The sequence below is a fragment of the Carcharodon carcharias genome, chromosome 31 (genome assembly GCF_017639515.1).
Source record: "Carcharodon carcharias isolate sCarCar2 chromosome 31, sCarCar2.pri, whole genome shotgun sequence".
NCBI lineage: Eukaryota > Metazoa > Chordata > Chondrichthyes > Lamniformes > Lamnidae > Carcharodon > Carcharodon carcharias.
Window position 1 is genome coordinate 17,572,977 of NC_054497.1, and position 18,947 is coordinate 17,591,923.

At 45.8% G+C, this 18,947-nt stretch overlaps 1 protein-coding gene across 1 annotated transcript in view; it reads left to right on the forward strand.

The window, feature by feature from the left end:
- Window positions 1-6,314, forward strand: part of LOC121271596 (glycogen [starch] synthase, muscle-like) — a 149,871-nt gene extending 143,557 nt beyond the window's left edge. The window contains exons 24-26 of the mRNA XM_041177631.1: window positions 314-374; window positions 660-690; window positions 5,585-6,314. Of these exons, the coding sequence (XP_041033565.1) occupies window positions 314-374; window positions 660-690; window positions 5,585-6,314 (822 nt within the window). The remainder of the gene's footprint in view (window positions 1-313; window positions 375-659; window positions 691-5,584) is intronic.
- The last annotated feature ends 12,633 nt before the right edge of the window (window positions 6,315-18,947 follow it).

The following is an 18,947-nucleotide window of genomic DNA, read 5'->3' on the forward strand; positions in this document are numbered from 1 at the left end:
GGATTTTGTTTGACCAATTTGAATTTTTCCTAAATTAGTTTCTGTTTTTTGCGTTTTTTTTTTTGTTTGCCTCTGACAGGAGAACCTGTGGCTGGTGAATAGGTGAATATTGTGCACAAGTTACACCATGTCCCAACTGAACAGGCTTGGTGGACCAGCTGCTTTTTCCTGCAGTGAAGGTGTTTATGTAGGGGTGCATCCATCTATATTTGGAGACGTAATTTGGCACTGTTGGTCATTGTATTAACTCCCGTCTACCTAACTTACTGTATTGTTGATTAAATTGTGTATGTTGCCTTTTTCTCTCTCTCAGTACTACAGCCATGCCAGACTCTTGGCCCTTGCCAAAGCCTTTCCCAGTGACTTCAGCCATGATAGAGCACAACTTTCTGCAGTAAGTACTTATAGAATAAAAATGGACAAACATTGGGAGTGTTTCCTAGGAAATGTCTGCCCCGATTCACAACAACAACTTGCAGACAATGCCTGTACTGAATGTAGTCAATGTCAGTAATAACAGATGCCATTACTCCAGACGATGCCTCTGCACTGATGGACAAACGCCTACATTAACAGCATATATTTGGAAAAATGCCCCAAACCTAGAACTGGAGCTTCTGGAACTTGTAATCAGCGACCAAGGCCTGACCTTAAGGCACAACCTGAGGAATTGCCTCCTGGTTATAAACAGTTCCAGGTTTAAACTCATTGCCTGATATTTTTTGAAAGCCCCTGCTACCAGCTCCTGTTCGCCCCCCAACCCCACACCCCCCACCACCCAACCCCCACCCCCCACCACCCACCTCCCCACCCCCTCACCACCCCCACCGCCCCACCGCCCCACCCACCTCCCCACCCCCTCACCACCCCCACCGCCCCACCGCCCCACCCACCTCCCCACCCCCTCACCACCCCCACCACCCCCACCGCCCCACCGCCCCACCCACCTCCCCACCCACATACTCTCCCACCCCCACCACCCCCACCGCCCCACCGCCCCACCCACCTCCCCACCCACACACTCTCCCCCCCCACCACCCCCACCGCCCCACCGCCCCACCGCCCCCCACCCCCCCACACACACACACACACACACACACACCCACCCCTCCACCCCCCCACCCACCAGATACCGGCTCTTGCTCCTTGGATAATGACATGGGCTCTCAAGCCCTGCCAAACATTGCCTTTTTAGTTAGAACATTTTAACTGCTGGAATTAGAGATTGTCAAATTATTGACCGACTGGAGCTCATTATTAGATTGGGTGGAGGGTGGGACTGGAACCAATCAGACATCACTTTCTCCCCTTGTTTGTTGCACAACTTTGGGCAGAAAATGTTGATGCTTAAAAGTCCCTGATATGGGTTGTGTCATTGTGTTAATTTTTTAATTTAATTTTATTGGTCAGAGATCTCCATGTGGTTGCTCTGCTTTTTTCATCAAAACGTACCAAACCTGCTCAAAAGATGGTGGAATTTCAAGTACCAATTATGTCCAGCACAAATTGAGTTTCTGTGATTTTTTTGCACTTGTTCTAGAAGTGGCCTTGCCCCCAAAATTAGCCTTGGCCCCAGATCGAATTAATTACCATAGCAACTTTCCACCAATGTTGGCTCTTTACGGCCCTTGAAGAGGCTCTTAAAATTAAGTACCTTTTTTTTATTCATTCATGGGATGTGGGCTTCGCTGGCTGGGCCAGCATTTATTGCCCATCCCTAGTTGCCCTTGAGAAGGCGGTGGTGAGCTGTCTTCTTGAACCGCTGCAGTCCATGTGGTGTAGGTATACCCACAGTGCTGTTAGGGAGGGAGTTCCAGGATTTTGACCCAGCGACAGTGAAGGAACGGTGATATATTTCCAAGTCAGGATAGTGAGTGACTTGGAGGGGAACTTCCAGGTGGTGGTGTTGCATCTGCTGCCCTTGTCCATCTAGGTGGTAGAGGTCATGGGTTTAGAAGGTGCTGTCTAAAGAGCCTTGGTGAGTTGCTGCAGTGCATCTTGTAGATGGTACACACTGCTGCTACTGTGCGTCGATGGTGGAGGGAGTGAATGTTTGTGGATGTGGTGCCTATCAAGCGACTGCTTTGTCCTGGACGGTGTCAAGCTTCTTGAGTGTTCTGGGAACTGCACTCATCCAGGCAAGTGGGGAGTATTCCATCACACTCCTGACTTGTGCTTTGTAGATGATGGACAGAGATTGGGGAGTCAGGAGGTGAATTATTTGCTGCTGATATGCAAATGAATTTCACTGGAAACCTGAGGGGAAGAAATAATTCTCAAAACTGGCAGAATTTGCACCCGGATTGCTGATTGTATGCAAATTGGAACCTCTTGGCTATTGTGAAACTAAAATAGAAAATGCTGGAAAAATCTGTTAGACCTCAGCAGGTCTGATAGCATCTGTGGAGAGAAGGACAGAGTTAACGTTTCGAGTTCGTCTAACTTGTCCTCAGAGCTAAAAAGGAGTAAATATGTGATGAAATTTGTACTGTTTAAGTGCGGAGGAGCAGGTGAAGCTGGATAGAAGGCCAGCAATAGGTGGGGGCAAAGGAGAGATTGACAGGGATGTCACGGACAAAAGGACAGAGGGGTGTTAATGGTAGTGATACTGGCTAAAGGAGGTGCTGATGGTGGCATTAAGGTCAGAAAGCAGAAGGTGATAATAGCAGGACAAGGGTAAGCGCTCTGGAAAGAACAACATGAACAAGTGACAGATGGCCCTGGTGGGGGGTGGTGGTGGTGGGGGGGCGGTATGGGTGGACTTGGTGGGCAAAAAGATTGAAAATAGGATAAAAGGTGGGGATAAAACAATGAATACAAATTAAAATAAGTAAAAATAAAAATAAGTGGATAAAAAATAAAAATGAATATTGAAAAAAGGGGATAATAAAGGGGGTGGGGATGGAGGAGAGACTTCATGATCTGAAGTTGTTAAACTCAATATTCAGTCCGGAAGGCTGTAAAGTGCCTAGTCGGAAGATGAGGTGCTGTTCCTCCAGTTTGCGTTGAGCTTCACTGGAACAATGCAGCAGGCCAAGGACGGACATGTGGGCATGAGAGCAGGGTGGAGTGTTGAAATGGCAAGCGACAGGGAGGTCTGGGTCATGCTTACGGACAGACTGAAGGTGTTCTGCAAAGTGGTCACCTAGTCTGTGTTTGGTCTCTCCAATGTAGAGGAGACCGCATTGGGAGCAGCGAATGCAGTAGACTAAATTGAGGGAAGTGCAAGTGAAATGCTGCTTCACTTGAAAGGAGTGGTTGGGCCCTTGGACGGTGAGGAGGGGGGAGGTAAAGGGGCAGGTGTTGCACCTTCTGCGATTGCATGGGAAGGTGCCGTGGGAGGGTGATGAGGTGTTGCGAGTGATGGAGGAGTGGACCAGGGTGTCCTGGAGGGAATGGTCTCTATGGAATGCTGACGTGGGCGGGGGTGAAGGGAAGATGTGTTTGGTGGTGGCATCATGCTGGAGTTGGCGGAAATGGCGGAGGATGGTCCTTTGAATGCGGAGGCTGGTGGGGTGATAAGTGAGGACAAGGGGGGACCCTATCATGTTTCTGGGAGGGAGAGGAAGGTGTGAGGGCGGATGTGGGGGAGATGGGTTGGACTGTGTTGGATTGTGCTTATTTGTTCTTATCTAGTGTTGATTTATGTTTAGTCAGAAGTTGAAGGGCATTAAGATAAAATATAAATAATATGAAGATGTATATATCCAAATGTATAAAATATATATTCCTGTGCCACTTGGGAACTCCAGGACACCTCATGAGCTCTGGATAAATGTGTGCGGGAAGTACCACTGCTCAAGCTCCAACTCTGTTTCTCAGCTTCAGGAACGCTCAAGTCATAGTAAATACCCAGGAAATTGAGAATTCCCAGGAACACATCTCAGGGGGTCAGAGCAGTAAGTGCTCAGTGTATTGGAAGAGGCAGGCATTTGGGAATCCTCTGGGAGTGCGGCGCACACTGAACAGTTTTCAGTATTGAATACCAGTCAGGGTGACACCAACTCAAAAGAATGCACCAACTAGCACTATGGGGAGGATTTGGTAACGGGGATGGGTACGAGGATGAAACAATAGAGGGGAGAATAAGGTGCACTGAGGACAGAGAGAGACAGATAGCACTACAGGTAAGAGTATTTCAGAAATAGAAGGGCTCAGACAGAAGGGAAAGGCAAGACAGTCTCAGATGGGTTAGGAGTGCCTGTTTGCAAATATACAGAGTGTAGTAAATAAAGTTAGTGAGCTGCAGGCACAAGTTACAACGTGGAGCTGTGACATAGTGGCAACAGAGGCCCGGCTGAAAGAAAGGTAGGAATGAGCACTTAATGTTTACAAAGTAGTCAGGAAAGATAGGGAAGGAAAAAAAGAAGGATGTTGCCAGTATTGATCAAAGAATCTATTATAGCACTGGGGAGGGAGTCCCTAGGGGTTCAAAGACTGAGGGCTGGATTTAATGCAGCCTGTTGTGATGGGAACCAGGGTAGCCAGACACACTTAACCGTGGGAAAGGCCCCACATCAGTGTCCTGGCAGGGGCAAAACCTCCCCTGACTGAATCGAAGGGTAGAAGAGGCTGACACAGAATTCCAGGCCACCGGGGACAGGATGTCAATTCGGTTAAAATTTAGTGGTGGCTCAGGGATTAAATGGGAGCCCCATGGCTTCCTGCACCTCCTGAAAGTCACCCAGCAAAACCTTGTCAGGTTGGCCAGCAGCCTCTGGGGCGGCGGGGGGTGGGTGGGGGGGGGGTGCAGGGGAGGTGGGTTCCTCTTTCTCAGGCACTCACTGATCAATGGACCCAACATTGGGAAGAGGGGGTGGCACTGAAAACAACTGAAAGAATTTTGAAATCATCGATAATCTCTGTTTCCACCGCCCTCATAAACAATGAGTTCCAGGTCATTACCATTTGCTGTTTAAAAGTTCTTTTGCACATTCCCCTTGCATCTCTTGCCCAAAACTTTAAATCTGTGTCCCCTGGTTCTTGTGCAATCAGCTTTTCTTTGTTTATCTTATCTAAACCTGTCATAATCTTTTACAACTCTATCAAATCTCCCCTCAATCTCCTTTGTTCCAAGGAGAACATCCCCAACTTCTCCAACCTCACTTTGTAACTAAAATTCCTCCCCGCTGGAACCATTCTGGTAAATTTCCTTTGCAGCCTCTCAATGACCCTAACATCCCACCTAAAGTGTGGTGGCCAGAACTTGCTGCCTTTTTCCATCCTGGCTGGGATCAGTTCGCTCTGGGCAAAGACCAAACCAAACATCTTTTGCTTCACACTGATAATGCAATCTGAGCAGGTTTAGTTTGATTGTTTTTTATTCTTTGTGTTAATATTGAGTGTGATGATCTTAGTGAGTTAATCTGGAGAAGCAACTGAGCGATGGAGCTGAATTAAAATGGTTAAAATGTCCAAAATATTAAAAGGATCCTTGATTAATTTTCAATATGAAAAATATATTAAAATAATTTTCTTTGCATTTTAAAAGGGATGCCGATGTTGAGATTTAAAATTGATCCTGTTGATCCCTTTGGATCTGTTCCGCATGATCAATAATCTTTGTTTTTCATTATTTCCAGAGTTACCACTATTCACGGTCTCCGTCATACCCACCATCCCCATCCTTCTCCTACTACTCCAGCCCTTATTACAGTGACAGTGAGAATGAACAATACAATGAGGAACAGGAGGCTGAGAAAGATCGTCAAAGTATCAAGATGGACTCCATGTTGGATCTAGTTCATGAACAGAACAAAAATGTGGAAGACTCTTTTGCAGCATTTAGAAATTCCAGTATCAGTAATCCTAGCACACCTCCTAGACCAAGTGATCCCTCTAGTACTACAACGAGCAGTCCCAGCAAGCCCACCAATCCCAGTGAAGCCAACAAGCCGACCAATCCCAGCACTTTAAACAGTCCCAGCAAACCCGTCAATCCCAGTGATGCCAATAATCTGACCAATCCCAGCACCTCAAGTAGTGCTAGCAAACCCACCAATCCCAGTGATGCCAATAATCTGACCAATCCCAGCACCTCAGGTAGTGCTAGCAAACCCACCAATCCCAGTGATGCCAATAATCTGACCAATCCCAGCACCTCAGGCAGTGCTAGCAAACCCACCAATCCCAGTGAAGCCAATAATCTGACCAATCCCAGCACCTCAGGCAGTCCTGGCAAACCCACCAATCCCAGTGATGCCAATAATCCGACCAATCCCAGCACCTCAGGCAGTCCTAGCAAACCCTCCAATCCCAGTGAAGCCAACAAGCCGACCAATCTCAGCAGGACTACCGATGCTAGCAGTGCCTAGCAATCCCAAAGAAACTAATTCCGTTGAAGCCAAGATAATAACAGTGGACTCAATACCTTTAATCTTTGCCAGTCAGAGTGCAACCCAAGACCAATGCAAACAGGGAATGAAAGGATAGAAATTTTCAATAAAACAACTGTGTTCGCTGGTGCAACAATGTGTCCTTTGACAGTTGATGCTGATGCAGAGGAATATCATGTTGGCTCAACTGATGTAGGCTGTGTTTTATGCTAACTATGCCATGGAGAAGCAGCTTTATTTTCACCCTCTTGGTGTTGAGTGAGTTCTACCCTGCCCACTTCCACATTGGCCCATTGATGTAGGAGATCTATTTTGCTGTGGTTAGTGTAGGGGAGCTCTACATTGACCTTGTCATGTAGGAGAACTTTATATGGATTTTGTTGATTTAGGTTGGGGAAGGTCTCACTGGGTTTACTGGTGTAGAAGGAGCTCTACATTTCTTCACTCAGAGGTTTGTGAATCTTTGGAAGTCTCCATCCCAAATGGATGCTCAGCAGTTGAGTATATTCAAGGCTGAGATGGATGATTGGACTCTAGGAAAATCAAGGGATATGGGAATCAGGTGGCAATTGGAATTGAGGTCAGGGATCAGCTGTGATCTTTTTAATGGCACAACAGGTTTGAGAAACTGTGTGGCCTACTCTGGCTCCTATTTCTTATGTTCTCCCTATTGTTTTAGGGGTCAATGTGACAGATCCACCATGAGACTTATGAGGCTTTAGCTGAACATGATCTCAAAAATGTTTGTTTTACAGCAGGATATCCTTTGCCCTGAGCCAATACAATCCTGTCCCCTGCTATCATTTTTATTTAATGACACAGTAAAATACAAGAGGGAAACTACCATGTCGAAGAATATACTGTGAACAAAATTTTAACATAACAATCAGCTAAATTTATGGATATCTTGATTGTATTCTTTGTGATGGTATTTTGAGCATAGCAGAATTAGTTTAGAACTTGGTTGGTGTTGCTGCAGAAACTATCCAGCCATAGCATTTCTTATTTCTGTCCCAAGCTTTTTATTTCTTTCATTGAAAAAAAGATAGACCTGATTTGTTTTGTGGTTAGTTGTTATGACAAGGCGGACAATGTGTGTCAGGTGAATCAAATCCACAAGGGAAACTTGGTCACACAGTCACAATGGTTTTTGCAATTCACATTTTATTTTGAGATGGGTGCCTTGAATTCAGAAGTGACAAGTCCACCAAGACTTCAGAGATTTTTCTGGAAAACTAAGTTAAACCTTTACTAACAAAAGAAAAGATTTCAAGCACGTACATATGTCTATAAATTACTACTATAATAACTCCTAAAACCTCTAATTAATCTGGCTTCCAGTTACACCCCCATTAAGGCAATAGTAGAAAAAGATATATTTAAACAGATCCAGGCAAATCAACACAATATCCTGGACAGTAGAATTCAAAGTGGCTTTTCCCAGCTTTGGTTTTTGTAGTCAGCAGACTTAATGCACAAATACTAGAGGCTTTACACACTTCACAATACAATGCTTTCCCTAACACATAGCCTCATTCTCCTTTATACATGTTTCTCCCTTTTAATGTAAATTCCAATGTTCCCATCTGTCTTTGGAACTTTACCTTTCTCATAATATAAATCTTTTCATGGTGCTAATATTATCAGTACCCTTTGGGAAAAATAAACACACTGCTTGGCCTAGCTTCTCTGGCTAGGTATAAACATCCTACCATCTCTTTGAAACTCAAACTGCCCTGATTTATCTAAAAATGCAAATTCTCCTCACCTCACATTTTATGACCTCAGCCACGCTTACGTTTTTAGCATTTCAAACCTAGCTGCCACTTTCTCATTAACACGTTACCCTTAAGGTAATAACATTCTGGAATGCATTCTGCCTCTGTTTCTGAGTACATTATCTCATATGACTGTTTTAAATGTGGATCCTTTGCCTGTAACTCTACCAACTGCCTTGAGCTAAATACCTCAGCTTCCATTCTTTCTTCCTGAACAATCTCATCAAAGAGAATGTCAGCTAATTGAACTTCCACACCTTTTCCCTGCCTTTTAATTTCCTCTCCTTCCTGTTTCAACTTGTGAGCTTGTGATCTTGTTACCACACAATCTGGAAACAATCCAGGGTGCTCTTTCTGCAACACGTCTGTTGAAAACACATCTACAGGCTGGTCAACTAATATAGGAATCACCCACATGTGATCCAGCTATATCATTACCTAAAATAAATTGAACCCCTTCAATGGAAAATTTTCCCACTACTCCAACAACCACCTCACCTGTTTTCCATGTACTCTTTAAATTTATCTTCCACAATGGAATAGGGTTAGCATCTCCATGAACCCCACTTATTATCACCTGTTCCTGCAATACTCCTCTGAACAACAAATATCACTATCCCACAACATTAAGGATTGACTAGCCCCTGTAGCTCTTAAAATTTTAATACCTTTACCTGCTCCACCCTGTACACATGGAAATACTTCCCCTTCACATACAAAATCTTTAAACATCTCTGCAACCTGCTACTCCGAACTCTCTTGGTTGAATTGTGAACACATTCCCACTTCTTTACCTATCACCGATTCTCCCTGTTTTACCCGTACACAAACTATTGTTTTTTTTTCCTGTGCCTGAGCCTCAGAACCCACAGTACTTTTACTTCTAGAACTTTTCTGCATCCCAATAATTTCAACAGATTTTCCCTGTAATTTTCAACACATTGACTTGGTGTGCCTAATTTTATTACAATGAAAACACCTCAATTTTTGAGTGTCACTTCCATTCTCAGCACCTTCCTTTCTAGTCTGAGAAAAAACTTCTTGGGAATTTCCACCTATTCCTCTTCCCTGCCTACCCACCTTCCTTTCACCTTCCCACTTTCTATCGTTCTCTGATTTGAAAGGATGACCAGACAAAGGTTTAGATCTATGAACTAACTCATAATCATCAGCTATCTCTGCTGCTTGTCTTACCATTTTAACCGTCTGTTCCTCCACATGAGTTCTCACTACCGAAGGAATTGAATCTTTAAGTTCTTCCAAAATAATTACTTCTCTAAGAGCTGCATATGTTGTCTCTATTTTTAATGCTCATATCTACCAGTCAAAATTACTTTGATTTGCTCTCTCAAACTCAATATAAGTTTGCACAGGCTGTCTTCTTATACTTTCTGTCTGTATGCCTCAGGCATCAACTCATATGCACTCAAAGTAGTTATTTTACCACGTCATAATCCGCTGACATTTCTTCTGACAGCGAAGCAAAAACCTCATGTACTCTACCCACTCACCTGTTTGTCTAGTTTTCTTGTGGCCATTTCACCTGTTTAGCTATCTTTTCAAATGAAATAAAGAACACCTCCACATCTCTTCAGATATCGGAAGAGCTTGCACAAATTTAAACATCTCCCCACTAGGTTTAGGTTAAAGATTTGTCATCATCAGAACTTCCTCAGCATCTGATGTCTCTTTTTTACAGTTCAGCTTTTTAAGTCAGTATTCTCTCTTTGCTTCTATCTCTCCACCATTGCTAACTTTTCCTTCTGGAGATCAAGGTTTTGCATTTCCATTTCTTTTTGAAATAATCTCTCTTTTCCCTTTTTTTCTGCTGCCTCTAGTTCCAGATTTTTTATTTCCTTTGTTTGTTCAAATTCAAGCTTCTTCATTTCTAACTGAAGTCTCACAACCTCCAGGTGTGATTCACTAGTGTCAGGTATCGCTTCCAACTTCAAATGCTGTGCTATCACTTCAACTATGTCTGCTTTCTTTGCCTCTACAGATAACCTCAACTGCAACTTATTCACCAAGTCTGTTAACTTACCCTTAGATCTGTTTTGTAACCCAATCAAAGTTAAATCTTCTACTTCCAAAAAAGTTCTAGCCGTGGATGCAGCCATTTTTACAGTCTCACCACTTTAAAAATCCTTCACACCAATTCCTGAATTCAAAGTGCTTCTCATTCTCGTAATCTTAAAGTTCACAAACTCCAAACCAATCAAGGAATTTCAATAATCCCCCAAAGGACCCCCGATTTGTTATGATGCAGCAGACGATAGGTGCCAGGCAGATCAAATCCATGAGGGAAACTTGGTCACACAGTCACAGCGGTTTGCAATTTGTATTTTATTTCAAGATGGGTGCCCTGAATTCAGAAGTGACAAGGCCACCAAGACTTCAGAGATGTTTTAGAAAACTAAATTAAATGTTTATTAACAAAAGAAAAGATTTCAAGCACACATATAGGTCTAAAAACTACTACTATAACTCCTAAAACCCCTAATCAATCTGCTCTTTCAGTTACACCTCTGGTAAGGCAACTACCCGAACCCCGCTATTTATCTACGTTCACTATAAATCACAACAATATTATGAGTATTATTGTACTTTCATGGCATTAGTTTAGTTTTGAATGAAACATGAAACATTAGATAAAAGCAGAAGTAAAAGGTAAAAAGCATCCATGCACTACAATTCTGTATCAGTAGTCTGATTATGGCTGAATAGCAAAAATCAAAGGGTTACCATATCAAAAAAACCACAGAAGCACAAGAGGCCATTTGCTCACTACATTGGTCCCTTGAACCAAGGGATATGGGAGCAGGTAGAGAAGTGGAGATGAAACCCAAGATCAGCCACAATCATATTGAATGGTGGAGCAGGCTTAACAGACCGAATGCTCCTATCTCGTTTATTCTTATAATGCGTAGTGTCCATGCTGGCTCTCTATAAGAGCTGTAGCTATTCGCACTTTCATGCCATTGCCCTGTAGCCCTGCTAAATTTTTCTCTTCAAATAATTATCCAATTCCCTTTTGAAAGTCATGATTGAATCTGCCTCCACTGCACTCTCAGGCAGTGCATTCCAGATCCTAACCACTCGCTGAATAAAAAAGCTTTTCCTCATGTTGCCATTGGACCTTTTGCCAATCACCTTAAACTGCTGTCCTCTGGTTTGCCATGCTTCTGCCAATGGGAACAATTTCATCAGTGAACTGTCTGGCAGCCTCATCATTTTGAACAACTCTCAAATCTCCCTGCAACCTTTTCTTCGTTAAAAAGAACAGCCCCAGGCTCATTCATCTATCCATGTAACTGAAGTTTCTCAATCCCTTCTGTACCCTCTCCAATGTCATGAGAGACCTCCTAAAGTGTGTGCCCAGAATTGGGATAGTTGAGGCCGAATCAGTGTTCCTTCATGCTTTTGTACACAATGGGCAGGATCTCCCGGTCGACGAGCGGGGGCGGGGCCCACTTGCTGATGCGCAAAATGACGCGGGATGACATCAGGCAGAACTCCCAATGTCACCCCGCGTCATCTCCATTTTCAGCCGGCGAGGGCGCAGCCAAATCAGCTGTGCACCCGCCAACCTGTCAATGGCCAGTTGAGGCCATTTAAAGAGTCATTACCATAACTAATGGACCTGCCTGTCCAACCTTAGGGTTGGTGGGCAGGCCGGGAGCCCTGGCGGGAACCAGAAAAAGCATCAAACCTCATCCATGGGCGAGATGAGGTTTCATGAGGGTTTTTAAAAATTTAATAAATGTTTGAGTTAAAGTGATGGACATGTCCCAACTCATGTGACAGTGTCACATGTGGGGACATGTCAGGGAAATGTTTTCAACATTTGTCTTCAAAGTTTTAATTCTGAACTGATCTCCCTGAGGCAGCATTTAACCTCAGGGAGATCAGTGTGCTCTTTCGCATACATGCGTGAAAGAGCGCACTCCCAGCTGAGGGAATGCCCCCCTGCCCACACTCCTGGTGGACGTCACGCTGGGCAGGCCTTAATTGGCCCACCCGCTTAAAATGGCAGCGCCCCCCCACTTGGGGGCGCCGATCGGAGGCGCACTTGCCCGTGCCCGCTCCCACACTTCTCCCCTGATGGGGGGGCAAACTTCCTCCCTATTCATAAATCCTGTGACTCTGGGCGGAATTTTCCGTGCCCGCTGGGAACTGTTGTTCTCAGCCTCCGACAGCCCGATCTCCATTTTCAAGAGTTAAGTTTTCCTCTTTTTCTTCTGGGGCCTGTCACACCTTCCTCCTCAGAAGAAAAAAAAGCTTCACAAAATTGAAGATTTCTTTACCATGGCCTGACATCTTCGTTCCAAAAACTTGACATCATAAACCTCGAACAAATAACTTATTACATACCATACAAATAACCTTTCCACCTGATGTACAACTTACACAAGCATTGCTTAAAAAAAAGACACATTCTTGTGGAAGCTTTTCATCTTGTACTCATCAGGACAATTCGCAAGAAAATACCAATGTGATAGGTGGGGAGGGCGGACAATATGGCGTGATTGGATTCACAACGGCAGGAAGGCAGGTCGCGATTATCCTCTCAGCCCGCAAACGGCAGTCTGCGTTTCCCACCTTCTGTCGTCGGGAGCCTCACATGTTACGCGTCAGCATATCATTGTCAGGCCCTCATGCCAGTGGCATCTTTTGGTCCCACCGATGTGAATGGAGATTTCAGTGGCTCGCGGGTCCTGACCTGGGAGAACCCGCTGCAGGATTCTGGAAAATTCCACCCAATGTGCCAGGCCTGTGGCCGTACTTTAAAACTGGAAAAAGATAGAAATGAAACAGGTTTTGAGCAAGCGAAAGAAGGGAGGGTGGGAAGAAGAACAAAAGGGAAGGTGTGATAGAGTGGAGGGCAGGAGACGTTAAATAATAAAAGGTTTCACAGTGCAAAGTCAAAGGCAGTGGTAATAGGACTAATAAAGAAACAAAAGATATGCCTAGAGGGGGTAAGAATGGCAGGATCCGGAATAGCTGCTGTCCAAAAGCAAAGAAAAGGAAATAAGAGAGAAAAAGGAATGAAGCAGCATAAAAGAAGAGACCAGGAGTAGAACAGTGTGGCTCTGTGATCTGTGATCAGACTGAGTCTGAACCAAATGGGAGGGAAAAAATATTGTGAAGTGACCTCACAGGACAAGAAATCACATGAGTGAGTAAATTAGTAAAGTGGTGGTGAGCTGCCTTCTTGAACCGCTGCTGTCCATGTGGTGTAGGTACACCCACTGTGCTGTTAGGGAGGGAGTTCCAGGATTTTGACCCAGCGACAGTGAAGGAACGGTGATATATTTCCAAGTCAGGATGGTGAGTGACTTGGAGGGGAGCTCCAGGCGGTGGTGTTCCCATCTGTCTGCTGCCCTTGTCCTTCTAGGTGGTAGTGGTCATGAGTTTGGAAGGTGCTGTCGAAGGAGCCTTGGTGAATTCCTGCAGCACATCTTGTAGATGGTACACACACTGCTGCTACTGTGCAATGGCGGTGGAGGGAGTGAATGTTTGTCGATGTGGTGCCAATCAAGCGCCTGCTTTGTCCTGGATGGTGTCAAGCTTCTTCAATGTTGTAGGAGCCACACTCATCCAGGCAAGTGGGGAGTATTCCATCACGCTTCTGACTTGTGCCTTGTAGATGATGGACAAACTTTGAGGAGTCAGGAGGCAAATTACTTGTCGCACGATTCCCAGCCTCTGACTTGCTCTTGTAACCATAGTATTTATATGGCTAGCCCAGTTCAGTTTCTGGTCAATGGTAACCCTCAGGATGTTGATAGTGGGGGATTCAGCGATGGTAATGCCATTGAACATCAGGGGGCGATGGTTGGATTCTCCCTTGTTGGAGATGGTTATTGTCTGACATTTGTGTGGTGTGAATGTTACTTGCCACTTGTCAGCCCAAGCCTGGATATTGTCCAGATCTTGCTGCATTTGGACATGGGCTGCTTCAGTATCTGAGGAGGTGTGAATGGGGCTGAACATTGTGCAATCATCAGTGAACATCCCCACTTCTGACCTTATAATGGAAGGAAGGTCATTGATGAAGCATCTGAAGATGGTTGGGCCAAGGACACTACCCTGAGGAACTCCTGCAGTGATGTCCTGGAACTGAGATGACTGACCTCCAACAACCACAACCATCTTCCTTTGTGCTAGGTATGACTCCAACCAGTGGAGAGTTTTCCCCCTGATTCCCATTGACTCCAGTTTTGCTAGGTCTCCTTGATGCCACACTCGGTCAAATGCTGCCCTGATGTCAAGGACAGTCACTCTCACCTCATCTCGAGAGTTCAGCTGTTTTGTCCATGTTTGAACCAAGGCTGTAATGAGGTCAGGAGCTGAGTGGACCTGGCGGAACCCAAACTGGGCATCAGTGAGCAGGTTATTGCTAAGCAAGTGCCACTTGATAGCACTGTTGATGACTCCTCCCATTACTGATGATAGAGAGTAGGCTGATGGGGCGGTAATTGGACAGGTTGGATTTGTCCTACTTTTTGTGTACAGGACATACCTGGGCAATATGCCACTTTGCCGGGTAGATGCCAGTGTTATAGCTGTACTGGAACAGCTTGGCTAATGGTGCGGCAAGTTTTGGAGCACAAGTCTTCAGTACTATTGCTGGAATATCGTCAGGGCCCATAGCCTTTGCACTATCCAATGTCTTTAGCCATTTCTTGATATCATGTGGAGTGAATTAAATTGGCTGAAGACTGGCATCTGTGAAGCTGGGAACCTTCGGGGGAGGCTGAGATGGATCATCATCCACACAGCACTCCTGGCTGAAGATTGTTGTGAATGCTTCAGTCTTATCTTTTGCACTGCTGTTCTGGGCTCCCCCATCATTGAGGATGGGGATATTTGAGGAGCAACATCCTCCAGTGAGTTGTTTAATTGTCCACCACCATTCATGACTGGATGTGGCAGGACTGCAGAGCTTAGATCTAATCTGTTGATTGTAGATTGCTTAGCTCTATCACTTGCTGCTTATACTGTTTGGCATGCAAGTAGTCCTGTTTTATAGCTTCACCAAGTTGACACCTCATTTTTAGATATGCCTGGTACTGCTCCTGGTTTGCCCTCCTACAGTTTTCATTGAACCAGGGTTGATCCTCTGGCTTGATGGTAATGGTGGAGTGGGGGATATGCTGGGCCATGAGGTTACAGATTTTGTTCGAGTACAATTCCACTGCTGATGATGGCCCACAGCATCTCATGGATGCCCAGTCTTGAGTTGCTTGATCTGTTGAAAATCTATCCCATTTAGCACGGTGGTAATGCCACACAACATGATGGAGGGTATTCTCAATGTGAAGGCGAGACTTTGGCTCTACAAGAACTGTGCGGTGGTCACTCCTACCGATACTGTCATGGACAGATGTATCTGTGGCAGGCAGGTTGATGAGGATGAGATCAAGTATGTTTTTCCCTCTTGTTGGTTCCCTCACCACCTGCTGCAGACCCAGTCTAGCAGCTATGTCCTTTAGGACTCAGCCAGCTCGGTTAGTAGTGGTGCTGCCGAGACACTCTTGGTGATAGACACTAAAGTCCCCCACCCAGAGTGCATCCTGCGCTCTTGTCACCCACAGTGCTTCCTCCATGTGATGTTCAACATGGAGGAGCACTGATTCATCAGCTGAGGGAGGGCGGTACGTGGTAATCAGCAGGAGATTTCCCTGCCCATGTTAGACCTGATGCCATGAGACTTCATGGGGTCCAGAGTTGATGTTGAGGACTCCCAGGGCAACTCCATCCCGACTGTATACCACTGTGCCACCACCTCTGCTGGGCCTGTCCTGCCGGTGGGACAGACCTTACTGATGGTGATAGTGGATCAAAAAAAAAATTCCTGGAAAAACTCAGCAGGTAGGACACTACTCATGTCCTGGACAATCATGTGTAAGAAGTGCTGTAGGAGCTTGAGCTGAAGCTGTTGTTACTGTCGTGCATCCACCAGGCTGAGAATTTTGTGGAGAGCACATTGTTGGATGTTGTCACCAAACCTCCCACCCCAAACCACCCCTCCAGCTTCTGAGTGTGCAGGAAGTGAGCAATAGGTCACCACCAGGCAGTCAGTCTGGACCAGGTACGTAGTGTAGGAGTCCCCGGATGCATCTCACTCTCCAGTTCAGTTCTGAATACAAGTGAGAGTGATGTCTCCTCTTGGGAATGCAGCCAGACCCAAGTCCTTGGCACCATCTCTGGCTTCACAGTACAGGGGGAGGATGAAGCCTTGGGAGAGCAACAGTGATAGGTGATTCAATAGTTTTGGGACAGACAAGTGTTTATGTGGCTGCAGCTGTGAATCCAGGGTGCTGTTTCCTCCCAGGGTCAAGAATGTCAAAGAGCAGCTGTAGAGTACTCTGAGGTGGGAGAGTGAACAGCCAGCAGCTGTGCTCCACATCAGTAGCAGAAACACGGGTAGGAAGAGGGATGAGATCCTGCAGGCAGATTTTAAGGAACCAGGAAAAAAACAGGAAGCAGGACCTCAAATGTCTCTGAATTACTCGTGGTGAAACAGGTCAGTAATGATAGAAATATAGAATGGGGCAAATGAATGCACAGTTGGAGTAATGGGGAAGGAGGGTAAGCTTTAAATTCCTGGGATATTGGGATCATTCTAAGGATGATGGAACCTGTACAGGCTGGAGGACTTGTACCTCAACAGAACTGGGACTAACACCCTGGCGGGGGTGGTTTACTAGTGCTATTGGGAAGGGTTCAAACTAACTTGACAGGGAGATGGGAACTGGGATATAGCATTAGAAAGGAGTTACACAAAGGATTGGGAAAGACAGCACTCAAATATAAAAGTAGTGAGGTTTATAGGGTAACAATAAGAGGGAATGCAACAGGGTTTAAATTTGGTTTACAGTGTAAGTGTGAAAATCATGGTAAATAGTTTGGTGAGCAGCCAACACAGCCACATGACAATATGATATTGTGGTGACAAAGAGCTTGGCTGAGGAAAGACAGAGGCCAGGATTTTCTGTGTCCACTGGCATCGGGCGTGTGCAGTGCCGTCAGCAGATAATATGGTGTGATAGGTTTCCTGACGGCGTGAAAACAGTTTGTGATCGTACGCTCAGCCCGCCGATGGTGGGCCACGTTCCCCAGCACCGGACATCGGGAACCTCATTGTAATACATCAGCATATCATTATTCGGCTAGCCCACCGGAATCATTGCCCCCTCCCCCCAGCTGGATCGTCTGCCCACATTGGTGGGAAAACACGCCGATGTGTTTCACAACAGCAGATATAAGGCGTGCACCTGGCGAGCTCCATTTCATTCGGGACTTTGAGGTTTGTTTGCCAACCTTTCTTCTGGCAGCAGTCGCTGTCATCAGCTCCAGGCTTCACGCACAGAACCACATCATTTTCAGGGGGGGTCACGGGCAGGTCTCTACCTACCAGACCAGCCTTAGGGCAAGGGTGGCTTTTCAATGGCTGCATAACTAGAGTTTGCTTGGGGAAGAGGGAGAAGTGGCCTCAGACAAGGGAAGAGGCTGCAGGACAAGAGCTGTATTGGGGAAGGAGGGTATCCCAGGGCATGTGGGGGGGTGGGGGGGGGAACATGTTGATCTGTGCAAACAGCCTCAAGATAGTGAGGGCTGAGAAGGTAGTCTCCAGAGGAGATGGAGATGTGAGGCTATGTGTGTGAGAATGGGTGGTGATGTCCCTTGAGCTGGCAATGAGTGAGTTGTGTGATGGGCTTGAGTGTGTGGGTTTAGTGTGGTGAGATGGTTGCCATACCCTGGCTGCACAGATGAGATCATTCATCCTCTATCTGCATTGGATGGCCAGCCTCTTCTGTGCAGCATTGGCACTGATCACCACTGCCATCACCTACCAAGCCGGAGTGGGTAATGTTACTGCCCCTCCTATGGCCAGAGCAGGGGGTGGGGCGGGGTGGGGGGGGGGTGGGGGGGGGGTGCTGGTGGTGATAGAGGACATCACAGCGGCCTCCATGGCGTCCAAAAGGCGCTTGAGGGCTGCAGTCTTTTTGCCTTTCGAGGCCATGTCTTCTTTGCTGCTGTCCTGGGCTGGAAGCACTGAGTGTGGCTGTAATTTAAATGTGGTGCCTGGTGTGAGGAAGCAGTGAGGTGATGGTCGGATAGGCGAGTTGGAGCCCGTCCACCATGGAAATGGCGTGTTTCCTGGGAATGCATAATTAAATCGGCGGGTTTGGGACCTGGATAAGGCGTGAAAAGCTGTCAGTCATTTTACCTGTCATTTAGTGTAAATCTGGAACCATTCTGCCCCGAGACTAAGATGAGGCAGAAAAAGGGGGAGCGTGTGACAGATGCTGGGCGGATAATACGAATGAGGAACCTGGCTGAATATAGAAAACTCAGAGGGAGAAGTGAAAAAGGAAGAGAGACCAAGAGACACGTGAGAAGAGATGAGTAGCGAAAGGGGATCCGACACTGTTGTAATTATTTGTAACTCTTTTAGAGTTAAAACAATTAAACCAAATTAACAAACTTAGGATAAATCAAGCACAACCCCTAATTCAGGTCAGCTGTAAAACTAAGGACAAAGTTTAAAGGAAACTTACAAACTTTAAACCAAAATGTGATCAAGTGCAATTATTTGTATTTGATCAGATCCCCGAACTGGTGGGAGTCCTGCCCAACTGATGACTCGAGACCAGACAATGCTGTCTGCCTCAAATAAGAAGTAATTGAAGTGCATAACAGCTTCGAAAAAACCTGTGTGTTTGGAAGCGTCAGACATTGTGTGTTTATTTCAGTGGTAGTGTGTGCAGCCCCTGTTTACCTGGCCGCCAGGCGGTGCTCACCTGGGGAGATGCAAAGTTTCAGA